Source organism: Eublepharis macularius, chromosome 2 (assembly GCF_028583425.1).
Source record: "Eublepharis macularius isolate TG4126 chromosome 2, MPM_Emac_v1.0, whole genome shotgun sequence".
NCBI classification, from domain to species: Eukaryota; Metazoa; Chordata; class Lepidosauria; order Squamata; family Eublepharidae; genus Eublepharis; species Eublepharis macularius.
The window spans coordinates 77,874,602-77,895,954 of record NC_072791.1 but is presented as its reverse complement, the minus strand read 5'-3'; the positions used below and the strand labels follow the sequence as shown (position 1 = coordinate 77,895,954).

Genomic DNA, 21,353 nt, shown 5'->3' with positions numbered 1-21,353 from the left:
TCAATAGCATGTCTAGAAATCAAGAAATGCCTCCTGCTCTGAAACTGATGGGCAGGACCGTTCCAGTTCTCCTGAATCTCCAGGAACACGCTTTGCACAGGCCCCCGAAGACCCTTGTCTTTATCACCACTTCAAATGTGCTCCAAGCAGAATCCTGCCCTGCCACTACATTCCGGAACCCAACCCAAGCCTTGCGCCAGCCACGTTTGTACGTCAATTTGCAAGCGAAATTAGTGGAAGGCGAGGTGGTCAGGTTCGCTTTCTAGAAGCGGACAGGTCCCCGGCGCCAAGCGGAAGCAGCCCGCAGAAGAGTCGCTTGCGGCGCCTGCCTCTTCTGCCACGCAGCAGAGTGTTAGCGCCGTCCCGTCGGGGCCCCGGCCAGGAGTGCCACAAGGGCTGCCTGCGGCGGGCGGCTGCGGGCTGGCTGGCGGGGCTGCGCCCCCCCGGCCGGGCTGCAGGGGGAGCAGTGGCGGGCGGCGCGAGTCGGCGCGGGGAAGATGGCGGCCGCGGCTCAGGCGCTGAGCTGCTCGGGGCTGCTGCTGGCCGCCGCCGCCCTGGCGCTCCTGGCCGTGGCCATCGGCACCGACTCGTGGTACGAGACTGACGCGCGGCGGCACCGCGAGCGCTGCCGGGGCTTTGGCCACAAGCGCAATGCGAACAGCGACCCGCCGGGCTCCATGTCGGCGCCCAGCCCACACCTGCCGCTCCGTGCTCGCCCTCCGCGGGCCCTCGTTCCCGGCCAGACCCCGCCGCCCGCCTCGCCTCCCGCTGCCGCCCTGGCCCTGGAGTCGCACTGCGGCCGCCGCTTCAACTCCACCGTCTCCGGCCTCTGGCGGCGTTGCCACCGCGCGGGCTTCGAGCCAGAGAGCGAGGAGCTCATCCGGAAAGGTGCGGAGAGAAAGAGGGAGCGGCGGCTGGAGTGGGGGGTCTGGCGGGGAGGAGAAGCGGGAGTGCTCGTGCGCCCCCTTGCATGCGGAGGCGCGGGAGGTGCTGCTGTCCATGGTGCTGAACCACGATCGCTTTCCCCACCCTCCAAGGAGAGAGAGGCCTTCCAGGATTCGTTCTTCGGTTGAGCTGGGGGAGAGAGGCGGCCCCGTCGTTTCTTCAGTGTTCTCGCCTGTGATCTCCTAGCGAAGTTCAGGGGGCCAAGGGTCTCGAGGCATTTCTTCCCATCAAATAAAATTATTTGGAAAATGGTAGATCTTTGCAATAGCTCAGGCTATCCATCAACTGGTATCTCTAGGGTTTAGGGGCCAATTCACACAGACGTTGTCGCCTGCGTGTATGAACAATCGCAATTATCCTCTGTCTGCATTCCCACAAATAACATTACATTAACCGACTAATGGAAAATGCAGTTGGCAATGATTTCTCTGATTGCAGATGCAGGGTGGGTGTGGGGTGGGTGAGGAATGCTGTCGTGATCATGGAGCTTGCTGTTGATCAATTGCTATAATCCACTGCTTGGCATGTTTCTTCATGTAGGTGTGTTCTTCCATATGCCCAAGGATAGATTCACTCATAGGTATGCTGCATGATGTTGTATACACAGCTCTTTAAAGAAAATGTTCCCTGAAAAATAATCAAGAGATGCTTCAGCCTCTGCTGTTTTCTTGCTCTGTTCTTTTAGCTGGCAGGTACAATTTGCATAACAAGAATGGGCTGCTCTATGAGTTCAGTGAGCACTCTAACTTTGGTATGGGATTGTCCTAAAGGAAAGCTTGACTGCATTACCAGCTACTCTTCCTGCACTTTTAGGATTAGATGTTACAGTGCCAAATTGGAAATGTTGGTATTTTCCGTGTTGCCATGTCATCAGAGACATTGTCTAGTTATAAGCCAAATTGATCATGGTGGGTGCTACAATTGCCATTTGAAGTATTCTCTGCTGTAGGTCACTGTGAGGCTACCTCTCCTGATTCTTAGGCTAAACCTTTTTTTTGTGGGGCTTATCTCTGGTGTGCCACCTTCTGGCCTGAGATGCTAGCTTTCTTGATGTGTGTTCAGGTGCTAATAAAATAGTTGTTATTTGTGCTACTCAGTTTAGGCAGCCAATATCTTCCTTATGTGACAAACCAGAGGATGGGAGTGTAGAACTGGTTTTGTACTACCTGGTGGATCTTCTTTACCAGTAGCAGTTTTGGAAATTGCAACAATGGTTCCAGTAATCATGAGTTGTATAGTATTCTAATGTAGGCAACAGACAATCGATAGCCCATTTCCTTAAATATAGTATTCCATCCCATTAAAGAGTGGCTAAGAAACAAAAGAGTATCACCAAGAGCAGTTATGGATTTATTCAGTCCAGGCATTATTAGAAATATCTGGACTAGAGAAACATCTGCCTGGGTTGTTTTATAAACCATTAATAAAATTAAGGAATAATTAAGGATATTTATTTGCTTCATTTATATCCCCCGCCTCCCTGGAGCAGTTTACATCATCCTCTTCTGTTTTATTCTCACATCAACCCTGTGAGGTGTTAGGCTGAGAGTGTGTGATCAGCCCAAGGTCATTCAGCAAGCTTCCATGGCAGAGTGGGGAGTCAAACCTGGGACTCCCAGATTCTAGTTGAACATTCTAATCACTACACTCTCAGGGTCGTTGTGAGGATAAAACAGACGAGATGAAAGGCAGAATACAAATAAATAAATAAACACACACACAATGGGTATCAAGATGATGATTTAAGGCAGAGTCTAGCTCCAAAAATATTTTATTGTATGTTTTATTTTCTCAATAGGCAGCTGAACTTCTGTTTCTAACTCTATAAACTATGGCTATGGCTTCTCTTTATAGAACCCATTATAAAATAATCAGTTGCTTTTTGCATTTAATCCACTAGGATACGTTTTCTGCCTTTTCATGTTTCCATGTTGATTTGATTCTGTTAAAAGGCATGTCATTTATTCATTTTATTAATTGGTACTGTTGTGCATAATGTTATTTTCCTTTTCTCTGGTTCTCCCCCCTCCCCTCAGGCCAAAAGCTTTCTGTTCCCATTGACCAGAGGGATTTAAAGCAAGCAGTGTTTTCTCCCCAGCATTGCTTTCAGGATGCTCCCCCCACCCTTTGAGGCTTTCCTAAAAGTTAATTCTTGCCTGAAAGTAAAGTCACAATTCAACATAGTGAGATGCATTTCAACATAGTGAGATGCATACATCAGTACAATAAAAAAAAGGTTAAAAAACATAGTGATATGCATTTAAAGCCATTGAACTTTTTATTGTGCCTTTATTGTGCCTTTGTGTGCTTACTGTGCTCCCTGATTCTGCTTGAGTTCATTTTTGTCATCAATTGGAGAGCAGGCCGCCAACACGGGGCAGAGCTATTAGTCTCAGTAGCCATCAACTTCTGTCATAATTTGGGTTTTCTGTATATGGATACATTTGAACATTAGGTGGATTAAAAAGAGCAAATTTATTACCTTGTTCACTTTTTCTGGCTTCCTTGCTTCAGCCTTTCCATATTTTCACTATATCCCATTTCCCTATAATTTCCGAAATAAATAAGGTTATGTATGAGTGTATGTATACTCCACAGAATTAAATGTGGAGGGATGTTTACACGTAAAAAGGCTTTACTTTTAGACTGTATAAAAGTAAGAAGTTTCCGTCAGAGGGTCCTGAGCACTTCTCTTTCAAGAACATGTACTTTTGCTTCAACTTTACATTATGAGTGACTGACTGATCTAAACTGATTTGAAAAAGGCAAGGTTGGAGCATAAATCATGCAGAGATGCAATGGACAGCTCTGTGGGTGGGTTCTTTATTTTGTGGCACATAAACATTTTTCTTTGATGCTCAGGTATTGTCCCTTGGCCAGCCACTGGGGAATTTTGGCCACATATGATTTGGCCTATGATTCTGATGTGTACCATTGAAGTACATTTTTAGAAGCTGTATACTCCTCCTATTATAAAGTAATGCATCAGGTTTCTGTGACAATTCCTATTTGTAGCAAGGGTTAATTTTTATAAGTTGGAACTATGACATATACAATTTTAATCAGGAAGGGGAGTATGTCACTAAGATTTTTTCTCATTATTTTAATCAAGTCGACAGAACAGAGTCTTTTGATAATATTGCCTGTCTAACATTCAGAAAAGGAAGATATATCTACAATAGGAAAAACAAGTGGGGTTAGAAAGGCCCAGCTGGGATTTATACTTAATATTAAAATAGGCTAATATAAGAAGCTGCTGTTCTCTGCAAATGATAGAGTCATATCGAAAATAATGAAACTATTTGCCTTGGCCAGCCGCTGGAGGAACTGATAATATAATTGCTGCCAGTACTCTGAGTGGCAGGAGCCCTAAAGTCTCTTCTAGCGAGGTCTTTCACATCACCTACTACCCTGATCCTTCTGATTTGAAATGCCAGGGGTAGGACCTGGGACCTTCTGCATGCCAAGTAGATGCTCTGCCTCTGAGCCACAACTGCTCCCTTTGTGTAGGAGAGTTTGGGGAGTGGGGAGAGGTGCTAAAGTCAGTGAGATCTGATTTGAATGTGAAGGTCAACTGTAAGGTGTAGTGCACTGAAATTATGAGACTCATATTAAAATTTTCCCTGCCAACACAGTTGTTTGGTTTCCTAACAGTGTCTAGCTCAAAATATCTCAGAAAAGGTCAGAAGAGGGCAGATTTAATGGGAGGACTTCATGGAATACATTGTAGACAAGGAGTCTTGAGATGAACATATTTATTGTGACATCAGTTTTCATGGCCAAGAGCCCATTTTGTCACATGCCGCTTTATCAGAATGTAGACAGGTCACGCATTGGTAATAGTTGTGAACAGTAAGGCAAGAGGCACCAGCACTGAAATCATTCAAATGATTTCAAATTGACTGTGACACTGAGAGATCTCTGTCTTTTGGTGCTACACCTCTGAAGATGCCAGCCACAGCTGCTGGCGAAACGTCAGGAACTACGATGCCAAGACCACGGCAATACAGCCCGGAAAACCCACAACAACCATTGTTCTCCGGCCATGAAAGCCTTCGACAATACATCATTCAAATGATTCTTTTCCGTTTTTATCCAGCTGATGTTTTTTTGTGAACTTCAAACTTGTCTTCTTTTTCTATCTACCAGAAATCATTGTGTGGTGACCATTTTGTTTCTATCCATTAAAATTAGGATATTTCTTCTGGCAAATTATATGTCATTACGCTTCCTGTTTATGTAATATAATCTTTTAGCAACAACAAGACTAAGGCTGCTTCCATATGGTAAATTTGCTCTGCCCCGGCTCTCAAATGGGAGTTGGGGTTTCTGGAGCATCTACATGATGCTGTTCTGCCATCACTTTATCTGGTTTCCCACACTTGGTTCTGATCTTTCTAGAAATAGCAGAGTCAGACCAGATTTTCCCACAGTGTGGATAGGAATGTCTGGATTTCCAAACCGCTCCACCTACATTGCCATTGGCCACCTGTTCCCATCCCAACCCCCTTGCACATCTTTTGGTAGTAGGAATACAGCTGTAATGCTTTAGTGGTATATCTACTAGCAACTTACCAAAAAAAGCTGGCAAAAATTCCTCCAGTGACAGGGGGCAAGGATGGCAGGTGCAACGGAATTGGGAGGAAAGAGTGGAGAATCACCCAGTGTAGACATTCTGTTGCAGTACCACTGAATCTAGAACAGGGAATTACTGCCCCCATGGGAGTACTCAATCAATATTTATTACAGCATTCATATGGAACTGTCTGTATTCATCACTTCTCTTACATGAGCTTGTTGAAATCCTTACAAACAACCCTATGAGATGGGTCACTATTATTAACCCCATATTGCAGTTTGAGGTGGGGTGGGTAAGGCTAGGAATGGCTTGTATAAAGCCACTTAGTGAATTCAGTACAAAGGCAAGATTTGAACCAGTGACCAAAAATAGCAGAGGTTGAATATGATATAGCATACAATAAAGGGAAAAGACCGCTGCTAAAGCTTGCCTTCAGATAATGTCACCATTTCCATTTTGTGTTTTTGTCTCTTTCAGGAGTTATTCAGCGCTGCACAGCTGTGAAGTATCACTACACCTCATCTTCCTTGCCACGCAACTTGCCTGTTAATATTACCAACACTATCCGTCAAGATGAGTGGCATGCCCTCCGTAAGTATCCAAAGCCCTGAACATCCTGTATGATCATAATCAAATCAAACATTCAGGATAATCTCATGGTACAGCCCTCCTGTTATTGTACTAAGAATACTGGTCGGGAAAACTGCATGTTCCTCTTCATTAAAAATGCCATGCCATATGAAAGCTGGCACTTTATGGAGAAAGTTTACTTTCTAGTTTATTTTTCTCCCTGACATACTGGCATTACTCCTTGACCATGCACTCTCATCTTTTGTGTAACCATGACAAGGGGATGATGTGAATCCTCAATTGCCCAGAATGGTCAAACAACTTGCTGCTTCTACTCAGTGTTGTCCTTAAGCAACAATTACTACGTGCAGCTTCTCTCTACCTGGCTAATGCCCACCGCCTTTTCTACATCTCTGTTCATCCCTGATTTTCCATACACATGGCCTTTGTAATGTGGAGAAGCATGCTCAGTACACATCTAAGAGGACTATACCATATCCTTTTAAAAATGTCTGAATCTCTTTGGCCAGTGATAAATCCTTATTCCTGTGTGATTTCATTCCAAAAATTCTTTCATCTGTTTTCAAGACAGGAACCCCTTGCTGTGTTCAGTTCTATCATGTGACCTCCCAGAGCACCTCTTATACTGATTACTTCATATTCTTAACCTTTAGTTGCCAAATCCTTTTTCTCCTTGAATGCCAGAATCCCAACCAAGCCCCACCAACTCTAGCCCTGTGTGTTCAATCCTTTTCCTCTCTGTCATTTTCACAATATGCTGCCTTTGCAGAGCCTTCTAGCCTCATGGAAGACAGGTGCCAGTCTAGTTTGCACCAATAACAAAATAACCCCAGAACAGATCAACAATATATGTCACCCACATCATGTTTCTGGTCACAGAGAAACCTGATGCCCTGGATATTTAGGGAGATCACTTATCTTATGGTTTCTGGCAGAGAGCCATGGGTGGTACCAAATAAATCAGTGCAGTGCCGGTCCAACATAACAATCTGGTTCTGTTTCCCTAAAAGATTATTTTAAGAACATAAGAAGAGTTTGCTAGGTCAGGCCAGTGGTCCATCTAGTCCAGCACTTTGTTCCAGACTGTAGCTAACCAGTTGCCCTGGGTGGCAAATAGGGCATAGAGGCCAAGACCTTCCCTACTGCTTCCTCCCAGCACGAGAGATTTGTTGCCTCTGGACATGGAGGCTCCAATCTCCAGGGCTAGTAGCCATTGATGCACACTCCTCCCCCTTTAAAACTATCTATGCTTGTGGCCATCACTACCTCCCTGGAGTGAACTTCACAGTTTAATTACTCATTGAGTAAAATATTTCCTATTGTCTGTTCCAAGCCTATTTCCCAACAATTTCATTGGATTCCTCCAAAGTTCTAGTATTATGAGAGAGGGAGAAAGAGCTCCCTCTATCCATTGTCTCCATCCCATGCTTAATTTTATGAACCTCTATCATGGCTCCCCTTGGCCATTTTTTTCTAGACTGAAGGGTTCCAGACTCTTCAGCCTTTCCCCATAGGAAAAGTGCTCCCACTCTCTAATAATCTTGCTTGCCCTTTCCAGTTCTGCAACGTCCTGTAATTTAGTTATTGAATAACAATGATATTGTTAGGAAGTTCAGAGGCTCAGCTTCTTAAATGTTTTGCAAGACTTCACAAGCTGAGAGCATTCAAGCTGAGAAACTGCTTGTGCAAATGTAAGGTTCTGTCTCTAATTTCCTCTAAAGCCCCCAAGTTACTCTTCATGGTCTTTCTCCCTCTCTCTCCCTGTGTCCATCTTCTTTCCTCCCTTCACCAACACTCCCTCAGATCTGCGGAGAATGACAGCTGGCTTCATTGGTATGGCCGTCTCCATCATCCTCTTTGGGTGGATCATTGGCATGCTGGGCTGCTGTAAACAGCATGAGCTCATGCAATATGTAGCTGGACTGCTCTTCCTTATGGGAGGTGAGAGTTCTTTTTCATTCTCGTCAAGAGTGCCATTTTCTGAGCAAATGAAGAGCTCATGAGCATTTGGTGTAGTGCTCAAGATGCAGTTAATCAAAGTCTTAGTAGCCATATTGAACATGAAACCCCACTAGTTAGATCAACTATAGTTTAAAATGCTTGATGTTACTTTCAGGTGAGAGATAAAATGGGGCTGAGCCAGGAAGTGGGAGATCTTATGCTGCTAATCCTGCCCTGCTTAGCTGTGCTTACTGCTATTACAATGAAGGCTGCTTCAGGAATGTGTGTGGTTAAGTCATGAGATTCCATGGTAGATATGGGCTCCCCCCACTTATTCTCTGTAGTAGGATCCCTGCTAAAGTTCATCTCTATACTTTTAATGTTTGCATTTTTACCATTTTTTAATGCAAGAAATTTGGGTTCCAAAGTTGCTCCCATTTTTTTGATAAGAAACACAAACTTCAGTTGACTCAGCAACAATGGAGGAATATTTGTTTGCTGATTCTGCTGTTTCAACTATGACAGTTAATAGCTGGGAAAATGGACAGAAGCTCTCAGATGAAGTTGGATCCAGGTGTGATGGAGCAATGCAGTTTATCTGCTTTTCAGCAGGCATTATTATAGTTGTGCTTTTAACAGAAACTAGACTGAGTCCATGAATGGCAAAATCAAAAAGAGTCCAGTAGCACCTTTAAGACTAACCAACTTTACTGTAGCATAAGCTTTCGAGAATCAAGTTCTCTTCGTCAGATGCATGGTACAGAAACTGGTCAAATATAGAAGAGGAGGGGGGAGGAGGGGAGGAGAGAGAAGATGCAATTAGGGGTGGGGGAGAGGGAGGATGCAACCAAAACATTCCTTTGCTAGTAAATGTAAACATCTCCTTTTGGTGTGGGGATCAGTTGGCTTGTGTGAGGCTTCAAAGGAGTTTGCCGTGTTAGTTTGTAGCAGCAAAACAGCTAGACCATCCAATTCCAATGCAGTATAAGTCTTCGATAACCACAGCTCTCCCCGTCAGATGCATCTGACAAAGAGAACTGTGGTCCCCGAAAGCCCACGCCAGGTGCCACTGGACTCCCCCAGTGGCACCTGGCGTGGGCTTTCGGGGACCACAGTTCTCTTTGTCAGATGCATCTGACGGGGAGAGCTGTGGTTATCGAAGGCTTGTACTGCATTGGAATTGGATGGTCTAGCTGTTTTGCTGCTACAAACTAACACGGCAAACTCCTTTGAAGCCTCACACAAGCCAACTGATCCCCACACCAAAAGGAGATGTTTACATTTACTAGCAAAGGAATGTTTTGGTTGCATCCTCCCTCTCCCCCACCCCTAATTGCATCTTCTCTCTCCTCCCCTCCTCCCCCCTCCTCTTCTATATTTGACCAGTTTCTGTACCATGCATCTGACGAAGAGAACTTGATTCTCGAAAGCTTATGCTACAGTAAAGTTGGTTAGTCTTAAAGGTGCTACTGGACTCTTTTTGATTTTGCTACCACAGACTAACACGGCTAACTCCTCTGCATCCATGAATGGCGAATGCATTGCTATCCACATTGAAGGGATTGTACAATTGGAGAGATGGGTTGGCAGTTACTCAGGATTGATTATTCAGACATAAAAGGCCAAGATCTTCATGCGGCACTAGTAGGGGGAGGGAATTTAGGATAGTGACTATAGAAATGTTTGCCGAACTACATGGTCTTAAATAGCAAAGATGATTAAGGACCCTTTTGCTGGTCTAGAATAACAAATGATATTCCCGTGCCAGATTTCCATCATATAAAATGAAGTACTTGAATATAAACATTAAAGCAGTAGCCATAGTAGGGTGATGTTTTTTGTTGGAAAATATACACGAGTACATTTACAGATGTGATTCCACTCTTTCCTGCGGTGAGAATTGATATTTATCTTGATCTGCTAGTGTCACTCACCCATTTGCTTCTCTCTTCTCCAGGTACCTGTTGCATTATCTCCCTTTGCACATGTGTGGCTGGAATAAACTTTGAGCTGTCTCGTTACCCCCGCTATGTCTATGGGTTACCAGAGGACATCAGTCATGGGTATGGCTGGTCCATGTTCTGTGCCTGGGGAGGCCTGGGACTGACACTTCTGGCAGGATTCCTGTGCACACTAGCCCCCTCCCTCAACACTCCTCGAACTGTCGTACAGAAACCCAGACAGGAAAACGGTGCCGTGTGATAACCACAGAAAGAAGGGCACAAGACTCTTAGCAAGCACAGTCCAACTCCAGCAGTAGGTTGCCACCAACGCAGCATGGGCATTGAAGGATCATGAAGCAGGGTGGTCCCCTCTGTTGAACAATCTAAGGGATTCAAACTACTTTGACAAAGACCTGCAGGAACATCACTCTTGGATTCTTCAGCCAGCCTGTCTTTAGTATGACCAAACTGGCCAGGGTTATTTCTTGTTCCTGGATTGCCTAAAGGGAAAAGTTTTCTGTTAAATTAGGTGTGATGCTGTAAGAATCTGTGTACTGTTCTGTTGAATCAGATTTCTGCTAGAAGCAGAAGCCACTGTGAATTCCCTTTGGTATCCCATGACTCCAGAGAACTCCCATTTCTGAACAGAACTCTTGAGTTCCAGTCGGAGGTGAAGGCCAAAGGGAAATCCACCCAGCCTCAGTATTGATTCTCCTATACAGCAGAGGCACAATGCTGTTATAGGTGTAGCACTGACCACTGCATCAAATCAACTTTGAACACCAGCTTCTTTCGAGAGGGGCTTTAGCCATTCAGACAGGGAGTGTCTAAAGTACTTCTTGACTACTCTGAGTCTTGTAAGTTCTGGAAGCCAAGTACCTATGATAGAAGTTAATGAAATAAATTGTAGGACAACAATGCACTGACAAGCTAGAAAAATGTGCACATTTGCTTTAGGTGCTTCAAAAACTCTTCCAAAAGAAGGCAGGCAGCTGTGACCCAGCTCACACACTTTTATAGATGAGTGCAAAACTACATAGATACTTGCTTGTGAAATTCTTGCTCTTCAAGTGGAAATAAAGTGGCTAAAACTGCAGGTTTCAGCCCAGCAAACAGCCCAAGGCTACTATCCTACAAATGATGCAGTCATAGCAACTACTGGAGTAGCAAATGAACTTTTTGTCAACCCATTCAGACTGAATGTGGAAAGTACAGATTTGTTCATGATTATTATTATTTTGGAAGACAAGTATTCAAGATGAGCACAGAAACTGAAAAACTCAACAGCCCCTCAGTGTTGCAGAGAAAACTCTCTACTGAAGGGACTCAGCTTGTTGACAAGCAGAACTGGGGCTAACTCAGGAACATCAACAATGGTGCTGGGGCAGGAGAGCGGATGCCTGTCCTAATTGGGCTATGCTCCTTTTCTGTTTCCCCGAAAGACTGCACAGGAGCCTTTTTAAAGAGAGCTGTTTACATTGTATTTTTAAGTGGCATGTAATGATTTACTCAGTGCTAAAGTCATTGTATTCATGGAAAGTGATTTTTTTTTAATGGAAGCTGTATGTCTTAACAAGGCATTGAATTAAAAGACTTGGGTACACAGAGCAGATGGAAGTTCTCTTATTCAGAGGCTCAGTAGGTTAGGTTGTGATCTTAATCTAACACACTGCCTCTGGCACAGTTAGAGAATTGCTACTTTTTCCTACACCCAACCACACCAATGATCGCTTTCAGCCATCAGTCACCTCTTCATTTTGCAGGTATTAAGCTGAGTGTCCATATGTAGCCAGTTTTATCTCAAAGTGAAAAGCCATACTAGTTGCAATGGTCAAAACAAGCAAATGGGACAACCTTATTTTGGTGGATGAATTCAGTACAATTAGCTCCAGTGCAAACGGTCTATAGGTACTTTAAAGTATACAGTGGCAGGATGTAGAGAACAGTGTTCAAAAAGGTGGAGGGGGATGGTATTGGAGGATACAGGATGGGGGTATCATTAACCTCACAAATAGCTTATGATGTGCTTGAGTTTCTTTTGCCCACTGCAATGTTTTACACCAGTAACATGGGGTATTGCAACATACATGTATTAGGAAATCATCTCAGGGAGTCGGCTCCCCTTTTCTCCATCTGTAGCCAAATAACAGTTACTTTAATCAAAGCAAAAGGTTTATTTTTTCCCATTAAGTAAAATAAAGCAGAGTTCAGTTCAAGCTGTTTTAATTTCAGCCTTTCTACCCAGGCCTTCATAACCAGCTTGATGTTCAAGAATCAGGCATAGTACTGAAGATTGGCTTTCTTTTTGGCTTGAACCTCCAAGATTCCTTCCATGTAATCTTCATGGGTGAGTTCTGTAGCTCCATGTCGGAGTGCAATCATCCCCTGTCCCAATGAGAAAAGAAAAGTTCTCAAAGTGAGACTCAACTATACACCATACAAAACTATACACCTGGATCAATAAACTACCACATTCATGGTGACTGCAATCTCCCCAATTTACTAATGAGATCAATTTCTTCCATTTCCAAAAGGAAACCTGACAGGGAAACAAGTTGGCCAAACCTACTCACCGCTTCCACACATACAGCCTTGCATTGTGCACCATTAAAATCATCCGTGCAACGAGCTAGCTCTTCATAGTTGACATCAGGGCTGAAGAGAAAAATTATATTGCCATTTTTCCACTGAGAGGGAACAAGCATACTGAGAGCATCTTAAAAACTAAAAAGCCAGGGTTGAGTAGGCTCTGTATTCCAAAAAAATCTAAATTCTGCAAAGAAAGTTTAATTCTGCAATTTCTATAGATTAAGAGAATTTACCCAATATCCATAATGCCTCTTACTTTGCATGATTTATTCCAGTTTTGCTAATCATGGGGAAGATCAAGGAAGTCACCAAAGCTCTGACCTCAACCACTGGAATCTTATTTCAGTCTGTCTGGCTTCAGCAACTGCTGCCCACCCACATTCAAATATATCTTCACAAGCATAATAACTACAACCTGAGTGGTGGGGGGGAAGAGAATGAAAGCAAAGATGATCAGAAACCTCAGCTGCATGACCAATAAATTGCTTATTCTGTCCTACTAATCACAGCACACACTCAACCCTATCTAAAGTCCACTATCAGTAGTGTCAAGGAAACAATTAGCCAACAAGTGACCATTTTCATTGCAAAGAAACTGGCTCCCTTTGTTTTCATATCAATACCTGACATTCATCTTGCGAGAATGGATCTGCATTATCCTGGCTCTGGCTTCCTCATTAGGCATTGGGAACTCAATCTTTCGATCCAAACGTCCCGAGCGAAGTAGAGCAGGGTCTAGAATATCTACACGATTAGTTGCAGCTATCACCTAGACAAAGTAGTGTACAGACATCTCTATTGGAGTGTACAAACAGGATTCTGTATGTTGGGCGCAGCTCAATTTATCAAGACCTCTTTCATGAATGTAATTTTTAAATTATTATGTAGTATCTACCTGTAGCGTCCCTTCTTGTACTGTTCACCAAGGGCAAATTACCTTAACTTGAGTGTTGGGTTGGAATCCATCAAGTTGGTTCAGCAACTCCAGCATGGTCCTCTGAACTTCCCGATCACCTGCTTTCTCACTGTCAAATCTGAAAGAAGTCACAAGGGAGAGTCAACTTTGCTTACTCAACTGATTTCCTGGAGGAAAAAAAACCCCGACACAGTAGCCAGGGAAAAAACCCTTCCCTGTGTTTCCATGTTACCATGGTAAGCTATGGAAGATTAAATTACATGGAGGAGGTAGTGGTGTTACCACAAAAACACCATTATTTTTCAATAATGTACTGTCTGAGGAAGATGATTGGCTGTATAGAGCCAATATGAGGAATAATGTGGTTAGAATGACCTTATGTGAGCAAGCCTTCCATGTACTGTTGTAGCTATGTGACATTAGGGTTTTTTTTAAAGTTAGTGGGCCATACAAGACTACAATAATTGGGCTACCTGGTTGCCAAATTACATGGTTGTAGTGTCACCATAAATATACGATTCCTTCAAAACTGTGCTCTGCAACCAGAAAAAGCAGAGCTTCCCCCAATGCAGAAGGTAGGAATAGTAAAGGAGGCCTGAACATTCAGGCTGCAGAGCTAAGTCACTGCAGTGGAAGACTCTGAGAAGCTCCAAGTTACTCTTGACCCATTTTGCAAACTGAGGAGGTAGGAGATGATAGACTGCTAGTTAAATAAGAGTTACCCTGACAAGCCAAGTACAGATAAAACTGCCTTATACTGCATCAGACCATTTGAGTTAAAGTCAATAATGTCTACTCAGACTGGCAGTGACTCTCCAGGGTTTCAAAGAGAAGTCTTTCCCACCATCAACTACTGCCTTTTAACTTTGTAATTAGATATGCTGGGGACTGAACCTGGGACTTCCTGCATGCCAAGCAGATACTCTCCCACTAAACTACACTTCCCCCTTAGTACCAGGCTGCTACAAGAGAAAAGAGTGAGGCACATAAGACAAATAAGAAGCAGCTCCTAATTTTGCATGATTAACAACATTAATGTTTGCATCTGTTAATATCATCAACTCTCAAACTAACCTAAAAGCTTCTTGACTCACAAACAAACCTACAGTAGTATGTGATTCAAAAGGCAATTCTTATATAATATCAGGCTCATTCACTTCTGGTCTGCAATAATTCGGGATTAGCATGTATACTTCAAAGGTTTATAACTGCTACTGATACCAGGAAGCACCATTTCAAGTGAAACTGTATCAGATTGCAAGAAGGGTCCCTGTTATTACCACCCATTTCTGCAGTGAAGATGATTCAAATAATCTTATGAAGTGATCCCATGACATGCCCTGGTCCTGAACTACAAAACCCCTTCCCTCCCTAGCTCATCATATACCCTTGAATAATTATGAAATATCCTATCAATGATAAAGGACAAACATTCCTGGAGAAACACCTTGATCCCAGTTGTGTCTGACATGCACAAAGGATTCTGGGTACTTAGGTCAGATTTTATAGAAAAGTCTCACCTTTTTGTGCCAATAGCATCTAGTTCATCAATAAAGATGATAGAAGGTGCTTTCTCCTTAGCTAGTGCAAAGGCATCTCTCACCAACTTGGCACCATCTCCAATGAACATCTGTACCAACTGTGGACCAGCAAGCTTCAAGAACGTAGCCTAAAGGGCAGATAGATGAAAAGGAGTATATCTGTCAGGCTGTATGTGTTCTGAACAACTGTGGTAGCACAGGCAAACAAAGTAAGCAATAAACCCAGATTCTGCATCTTAAGCGTTTTCATTTTTATAAAGTAAAAGTAGAGCAAATTTATTATACTTATGCTACTTTTCAGCCACAAATTGGTTCCTAAAGCAAGCTACAGAAATCAAGATCAAATACAAATGAACATCAACATTCAATAGAAAATGTTCCTTGGGGGACTGTCAATCAAGTTGCATTTGGGCCCAGTGGAGGGGTTGCTTCCTGCCCTCTGCAGTAGGTGCAAGCATGGTTGGGGGAGGGGGGAGTGCTTGTTCTCTCTCTCTCTCTCTCTCCTGTACCAGGCACAAGGGAGGGATGCCTAGGTGCTGCCTCTGCTAGTAGCTGAAAACTAACATTGGAATTAAAAATATACAGACGGTGGATACAGAATTCAGGTTTTCTGCACAGATTACTCAGCTATGAAGTAACTGTACATTCCTCTACCTAACACTGGCTTTCTCCTCTATAAATGAACAGCACATTCTAGCCTTTAGAACAACCTTTAGGAAACTGATGGGAAACAAATCAGTGATTACCTTTGTCTGTGCAGCACATGCTCTGGCTAAGAGGGTCTTCCCTGTTCCTGGGGGTCCATACATGAGTACCCCTTTAGGAGGCTGGATACCAAGATTTTCAAACTTCTCTTTATGATTCATTGGCAGGACAATGGCTTCCACCAGCTGTCAAAAAAGGAGAGAGAATTAAAGCTGCCCTCAATACTGTTCCCTTAAGCATTGAATCCCACTGTAAACAAAAAAGCTCTTCAAAGTCCACATTTCACTTTGCGCAGAGCTTAATATTTCTTGCAAGCAGTAGCCTCTTTTGTTTTCACCTCTTGGATCTGCTTATCTAGTCCCCCAATGTCACTGTACTGTTCTGTAGGTCTCTCATCCACTTCCATGGCTTTCACACGCGAGTCATACTCTGTAGGCAAAGTCTCTAGAATCAGGTAAGAGTCCTTGTTGACACCCTGTGAATAGAAAGCCATGAATTAGCCTTCTTTATTCCAATTAGCCATTATTTATTTGTTATGGCTATAAGCCCTGCAAGAATTTGTGATCTGCAAGGCAGGAAATATTATGCAACAGTGAAAGGACACTGGAGTGGTTGGAGACAGAATCAGAGTGGCTTGGTAGAAATGGAGCAGTGTACACTTTGACATATTGTTCCAGGACATTAGTAGACTAGCAAATGCTACTCCCTTGGGTTCAGTTTGGATCATGTTTTGCGTTTAGAAACAAGAGATGAACCTTTTATTATTTTAAAAGACACACAGTTACAAAATGGCAAAAGGGCACAACAATCACTGATGTCCATGAAAGGAACAAAATATTCAACCAAACGATAAGAACTATTTGTCTGAGGCAAGAACTGAGAACAAAATTCTCTCTGCAACTCTTAATTTACTATTAGAGGAGTAAAAGACTTCTATCACAGCACTCCTTAAACCAATACTATTTTATGAAGTAAGGTTGTATGCAAGAAACTGAATTTTTTAAATATTACAGTCAAAACTGAAATATCAAAAGATACAACCGTCACATATACCTTGGCTGAACTGTAGGGGAGACTTACTAAGGATTTAATAAAACAGTTTTCAGATGCTGGATAAATATAGAAGTTACTGGGGATCCAAGAACTTGAATAAAAAATCTAGGTGCTATTTGGATGCTCTGATAGGTAATGTGTGACACACCTTTCACAGGAAACTGTCCTCTAAGGCATTTGATGATTTTATATTGATTTTAGTTCTTGTTTTTATCAATTTTAACTGTTCACCGCCCAGAGCCCCTGGGGATGGGCGGTATATAAATTGAAAAAATAAAATAAAAAAAAATATATATTATTTATTAGAAAACAAACAACAGAAACTGCTCACCACTAGGTCTCCAGGTTTCAGTTTCTCAGCATCAACTAATCCAATCACAGGCAGAAAGTAAGTCTGTTTGAAAAAAAACCCAAAAAGAAACAACGCATTAAAATTATACTTGGCCAATAAGGGCTCTTCTAATGCTTGTATTTTTGATCCAGAGTCTGGTTCTCTCTTGGGAAGATATGCCGGATTCTAATCCCAGACAAAGCTTGCAGGGAAAGGCAGACTGTCTGTATCTTTAAAGAGATTTCAAGTGAATCAGGCAGAAAGGGGAGGGATAGGGCCTATGGTTTGCAAAAACCAATCCATGGTATTTTCAGTTATTTTCTCTCAAGGTAGCACATGTTTTAGAGAGCTGTTGCTAGTTGGGAACAGACAATGCCGGGCTAGATAACCAAAGGTCTTACCTAGTACAAGGCAGCATCATGTGCTTTCATATAAATGACAGGAAGTTGGAGCCAAAATGTATTTTCTGCCAGAAGATTTCTTCTGCTTACAGTGATGAAAGCTCATGTGCAGGAACACACATTTTTTTTCCTGATTCTACTCTTTCAATACAAACACCTCTATTTGCTGAGGGGTTTCTGACTCCCCTTCCACAGCAGTATTGTGGGAGGGATAGGGAGCTGCTGTGTGAGGGGGAAGAGGGAAAACTTCTATGAGCAGAGCTCCAGTCATGGTACTTTGGCTGTGTCACAGTACTCAATCCTTTCTCTACATGCTGCTCTCACCTGACGAGTAGAGGTTTTGATGACAGCACACTTGCCCTTCCTTTGAGAATCTAGATCAATGTTTGCTCCATCTTCTTCTTGGTCATTGGGGTCAACATCGAGCAGCTAGAGATGCAAAGGGACTATTATGAGGGTACTCAATTTGATTAAAGTTGATTTGAATAAGGCCAGTAATCATTCAGTGTTCAGTAATCATTAATGCAAGGGTCTCAACTGCCAGACCTCCCAAAGAGCTTTGTTGCAGAGAGGCATACACCATTTACAGAAATGGCAAAGAAAGAAAGAGTAGGAAAATTAAGATACTTAAGGCACAGGAACAGCTAGGTGATATGGCACATACACAGAATACCAGACAGTCAGTATTATAACATAATAATAATAACATTCGATTTATATACTGCCCTTCAGGACAACTTAATGCCCACTCAGAGTAGTTTACAAAGTATGTTATTATTATCCCCACAATAAAACACCCTGTGAGTGGGTGGGGCTGAGAGAGCTCCAGAGAGCTGTGACTAGCCCAAGGTCACCCAGCTGGCTTCAAGTGGAGGAGTGGGGAATCAAACCTGGCTCTCCAGATTAGAGTCCCGTGCTCTTAACCACTACACCAAACTGGCTCTCAATAATTGGCATCACAATAATTTTATATCTGCAGAAAACTTAAATAAAAATATATGACTAGATGCACAACTACTTAGATTTAGCAAGGTTGCTTTATCACACACCTTCCATCTAGGCAGCATATCTTTTACTATACTGATGATCTCTATTCAGTTTCTGTCCTTTCGAATGGAAATCTTGAAACCATTGTGAAAAAAAACAGTGGTCCTTTTGCACAAAATACCAAAGGGATTTCTTGCAATGATAGCCACCTGTGGTAGCAGCTTCAATTTTACCAGCATAAAAACTCACCTCTATGACATTGGAAACAAGGTACGGCAAGGTTTTATTCACTTTGATCTTCTCACTGTTTTCTTTGATCTTATCTTTCATGGCTTGTAGTTCATGGGTCACTCTCAGCACCTCACTCTTCATGATCTGTAAGAATGCCCATACTATAACTTAAGTAAGAACTTAATTGTTTTTAAATCATCAAGTCAAGAAAAAAGGAAGCAGATCAACTGAGAAAGCAAAGCAGCTAAACAGTTTGTTTCAAAAGCCTATGTAAAGTAAGTCAACTAACCTGGCTTCTAAAATATAAGTTAATAAACACACTAGGAAGACTTGTCTTCTATGGGTCACATTACTTTACATTAGCAGAACAGGTCAGCTTTCCTTTTCCACAGTGCCTTTTTGAGGGTCAAGATTTTTGCAATGTTTTAGGTTGCATTCCCAAACATACTTTGAGAGGGGCCGTGGCTCAATGGTAGTGCATCTGCTCTGCGTATTTTTAGGTGGGTAGCCATGTTGGTCTGCAGTAGAACAGCAGGATTTAAATCCAGTGGCACCTTAGAGATCAACAAGATTTTCAGAGTGTTTGAGCATCAGAGCTCCCTTCTTCGGACATGAGTAGGAATGGAGATCCCTGAGCTTTTACACCCCAGCCAAAGGTTCATAGGATGTTACAAGGGAGGGCATCAGGATGTAAAGGTACAATACAACTTGATTAGTGTAGAAATTAGCAACTGTATTGGCTCCTTGGCTCAATAATCAACCAAAAGGGAGATTGCAATGAAGAAATCAGAAGACTGAGACTTGGAAGAACAGCTGTGAGAGAGCTAGAAAAGATCTTTAAAGATAAAGATGTTTCTCTGGGAACCACTATCAAGGTAATCCTAACTATGGTATTCCTCATTACTATGTATGGATGTGAAAGTTGGACGGTGAAGAAAGCTGACAAGAAGAAAATGGATTCATTTGAAATGTGGTCTGGAGGAGAGTTGCAGATACCATGGAAGGCCAAAAAGACAAATAAGTGGGTACTAGATCAAATCAAGCCTGAATTCTCCCTAGAAGCTAAAATGACAGAACTGAGGCTATCATACTTTGGTCACGCCATGAGAAGACAAGATTCTCTGGAAAAGTCAATAATGCTAGGAAAAGTAGAAGGCAGTAGGAAAAGAGGAAGACCTAAAACGAGATGGTTTGACTCAATAAAAGAAGCCACGTCTTCAAGTTTGCAGATCTGAACAAGTCTGTTAATGATAGGACGTTTTAGAGGTCTTTCCTTTATAGGGTCACCATAGGCTGGAGGCGACTTGACAGCACATAACACACACACATTTAGATAACAATCTTAAATTTAGCCCGGGGTGGGGGTGGGGTCTATTATTCTGAATAAACTTAATTTCAGCAATCTCATATTGTAATCTCCCCTTGAAGTTTCTCTGTTTGAGGATAGCCACTTTTAGATCATCAATGGAATGTCATGAAAGATTAAAATGTTCTTCCATTGGTTTTTGAGCACTGTGATTTCTAATGTCAGATTTATGTCCATTTAATCTTTTGTGTAGGGACTGATCTGTTTGTCCAATGTAGAGACCAAACAATACCAGTTATACCATCTCAGGTTCACTCACTCGTTTGCTGTAGTTGTTAAGAGTGTGGGACTCTAATCTGGAGAACAGGGTTTGATTCCCTAGTCCTCCACTAGAAGCCAGCTAGGTGACCTTGGGTGTCACAGCTCTCTCAGAGCCCTCTCAGCCCCACCCACCTCACTGGGTGTTTTGTTGTGGGCATAATAACATACTTTGTAAACTGCTCTGAATGGGCATTAAGTTGTCCTGAAGGGTGGTATATAAATCAAATATTATTATTATCATCTTCCATTTTTATATATTCTATCAAGTGTCAGCAATGCCCTTCTACTGTTCTACATATGTTCATCATGTGGACTACTTATCAGACAGACTGGAAGTCCCACTTCAAATCAGCAGGCCGCATACAAAAGGAGACATGATCAAGACTGGGCTGCACATCTGAGCGCTAACACACTGTTACTGTCAGACTATTCCAAGGTGCGGACTAGAAGGGGGTATAGAACATGAGGTGCGTGTACGGAATCCATGACAATATCACATAACGTACACCCAGAGATAGTTGGTGGAAGAGAGAACTGAAAGGGCAGGGTGGTGGTGGATTTCATGACACAAAGGACAGGAAAGGGAGAGATGAGACGCTTACAGCCCTCAAGCAAGGTCAGCCCTCCCCGACAGCACCTTAATCTCACTGTCCAGCAAACGGGTACGCTGCACGATTTCTTCCGTGGACATCTTTAACACCTCCTCGCCAATTCCATCCTATGAAGAAAGACACCGTCATGGTAAAGGCGGCGGAGTCCGTCTAGCCCGCTCTGTAACCCCCTGAGACCCTTTTGCGAGCCCTTCAGACGGACGGGGCGGGAGAACCTGCTACTAGTAAGGACAATGACACCCCGAGGCGCCCCGGGCTCGCCCCCGCGCTGCCCCCTTTCCTTACCTCCGCCTCATCCCAGACAGACGCCATTTTACTCGCGATAGAATGGGGAGGCTGCGCGTTTGAAGCAGCCGATTCGA

At 42.9% G+C, this 21,353-nt stretch overlaps 2 protein-coding genes across 3 annotated transcripts; one reads left to right on the top strand and one right to left on the bottom strand.

Moving 5' to 3' along the window:
* Positions 1-497: 497 nt before the first annotated feature.
* LOC129325085 (transmembrane protein 178B-like) lies at positions 498-10,409 on the top strand. The gene is made up of 4 exons (XM_054972607.1): positions 498-888; positions 6,002-6,115; positions 7,919-8,056; positions 10,014-10,409. The coding sequence occupies exons 1-4, from the start codon at positions 498-500 to the stop codon at positions 10,256-10,258; spliced, it is 888 nt and encodes a 295-aa protein (XP_054828582.1). The 3' UTR covers positions 10,259-10,409.
* A 1,121-nt stretch (positions 10,410-11,530) lies between these two features.
* PSMC3 (proteasome 26S subunit, ATPase 3) lies at positions 11,531-21,353 on the bottom strand. Of its 2 annotated transcripts, XM_054971938.1 has the most exons (12): positions 21,277-21,353; positions 21,018-21,098; positions 18,772-18,897; positions 17,860-17,964; positions 17,135-17,197; positions 16,088-16,225; positions 15,792-15,935; positions 15,025-15,173; positions 13,526-13,622; positions 13,212-13,357; positions 12,573-12,654; positions 11,536-12,384 (listed from the first exon to the last, which is right to left on the bottom strand). In XM_054971938.1, exons 1-12 carry the CDS (start codon positions 21,301-21,303, stop codon positions 12,274-12,276), a joined length of 1,269 nt encoding a protein of 422 aa, XP_054827913.1. In that variant the 5' UTR covers positions 21,304-21,353; the 3' UTR covers positions 11,536-12,273. The 2 variants fall into 2 exon arrangements, with proteins under 2 accessions (XP_054827914.1, XP_054827913.1); XM_054971939.1 differs by lacking the exon at positions 17,860-17,964 and having other exon boundaries at positions 11,531-12,384.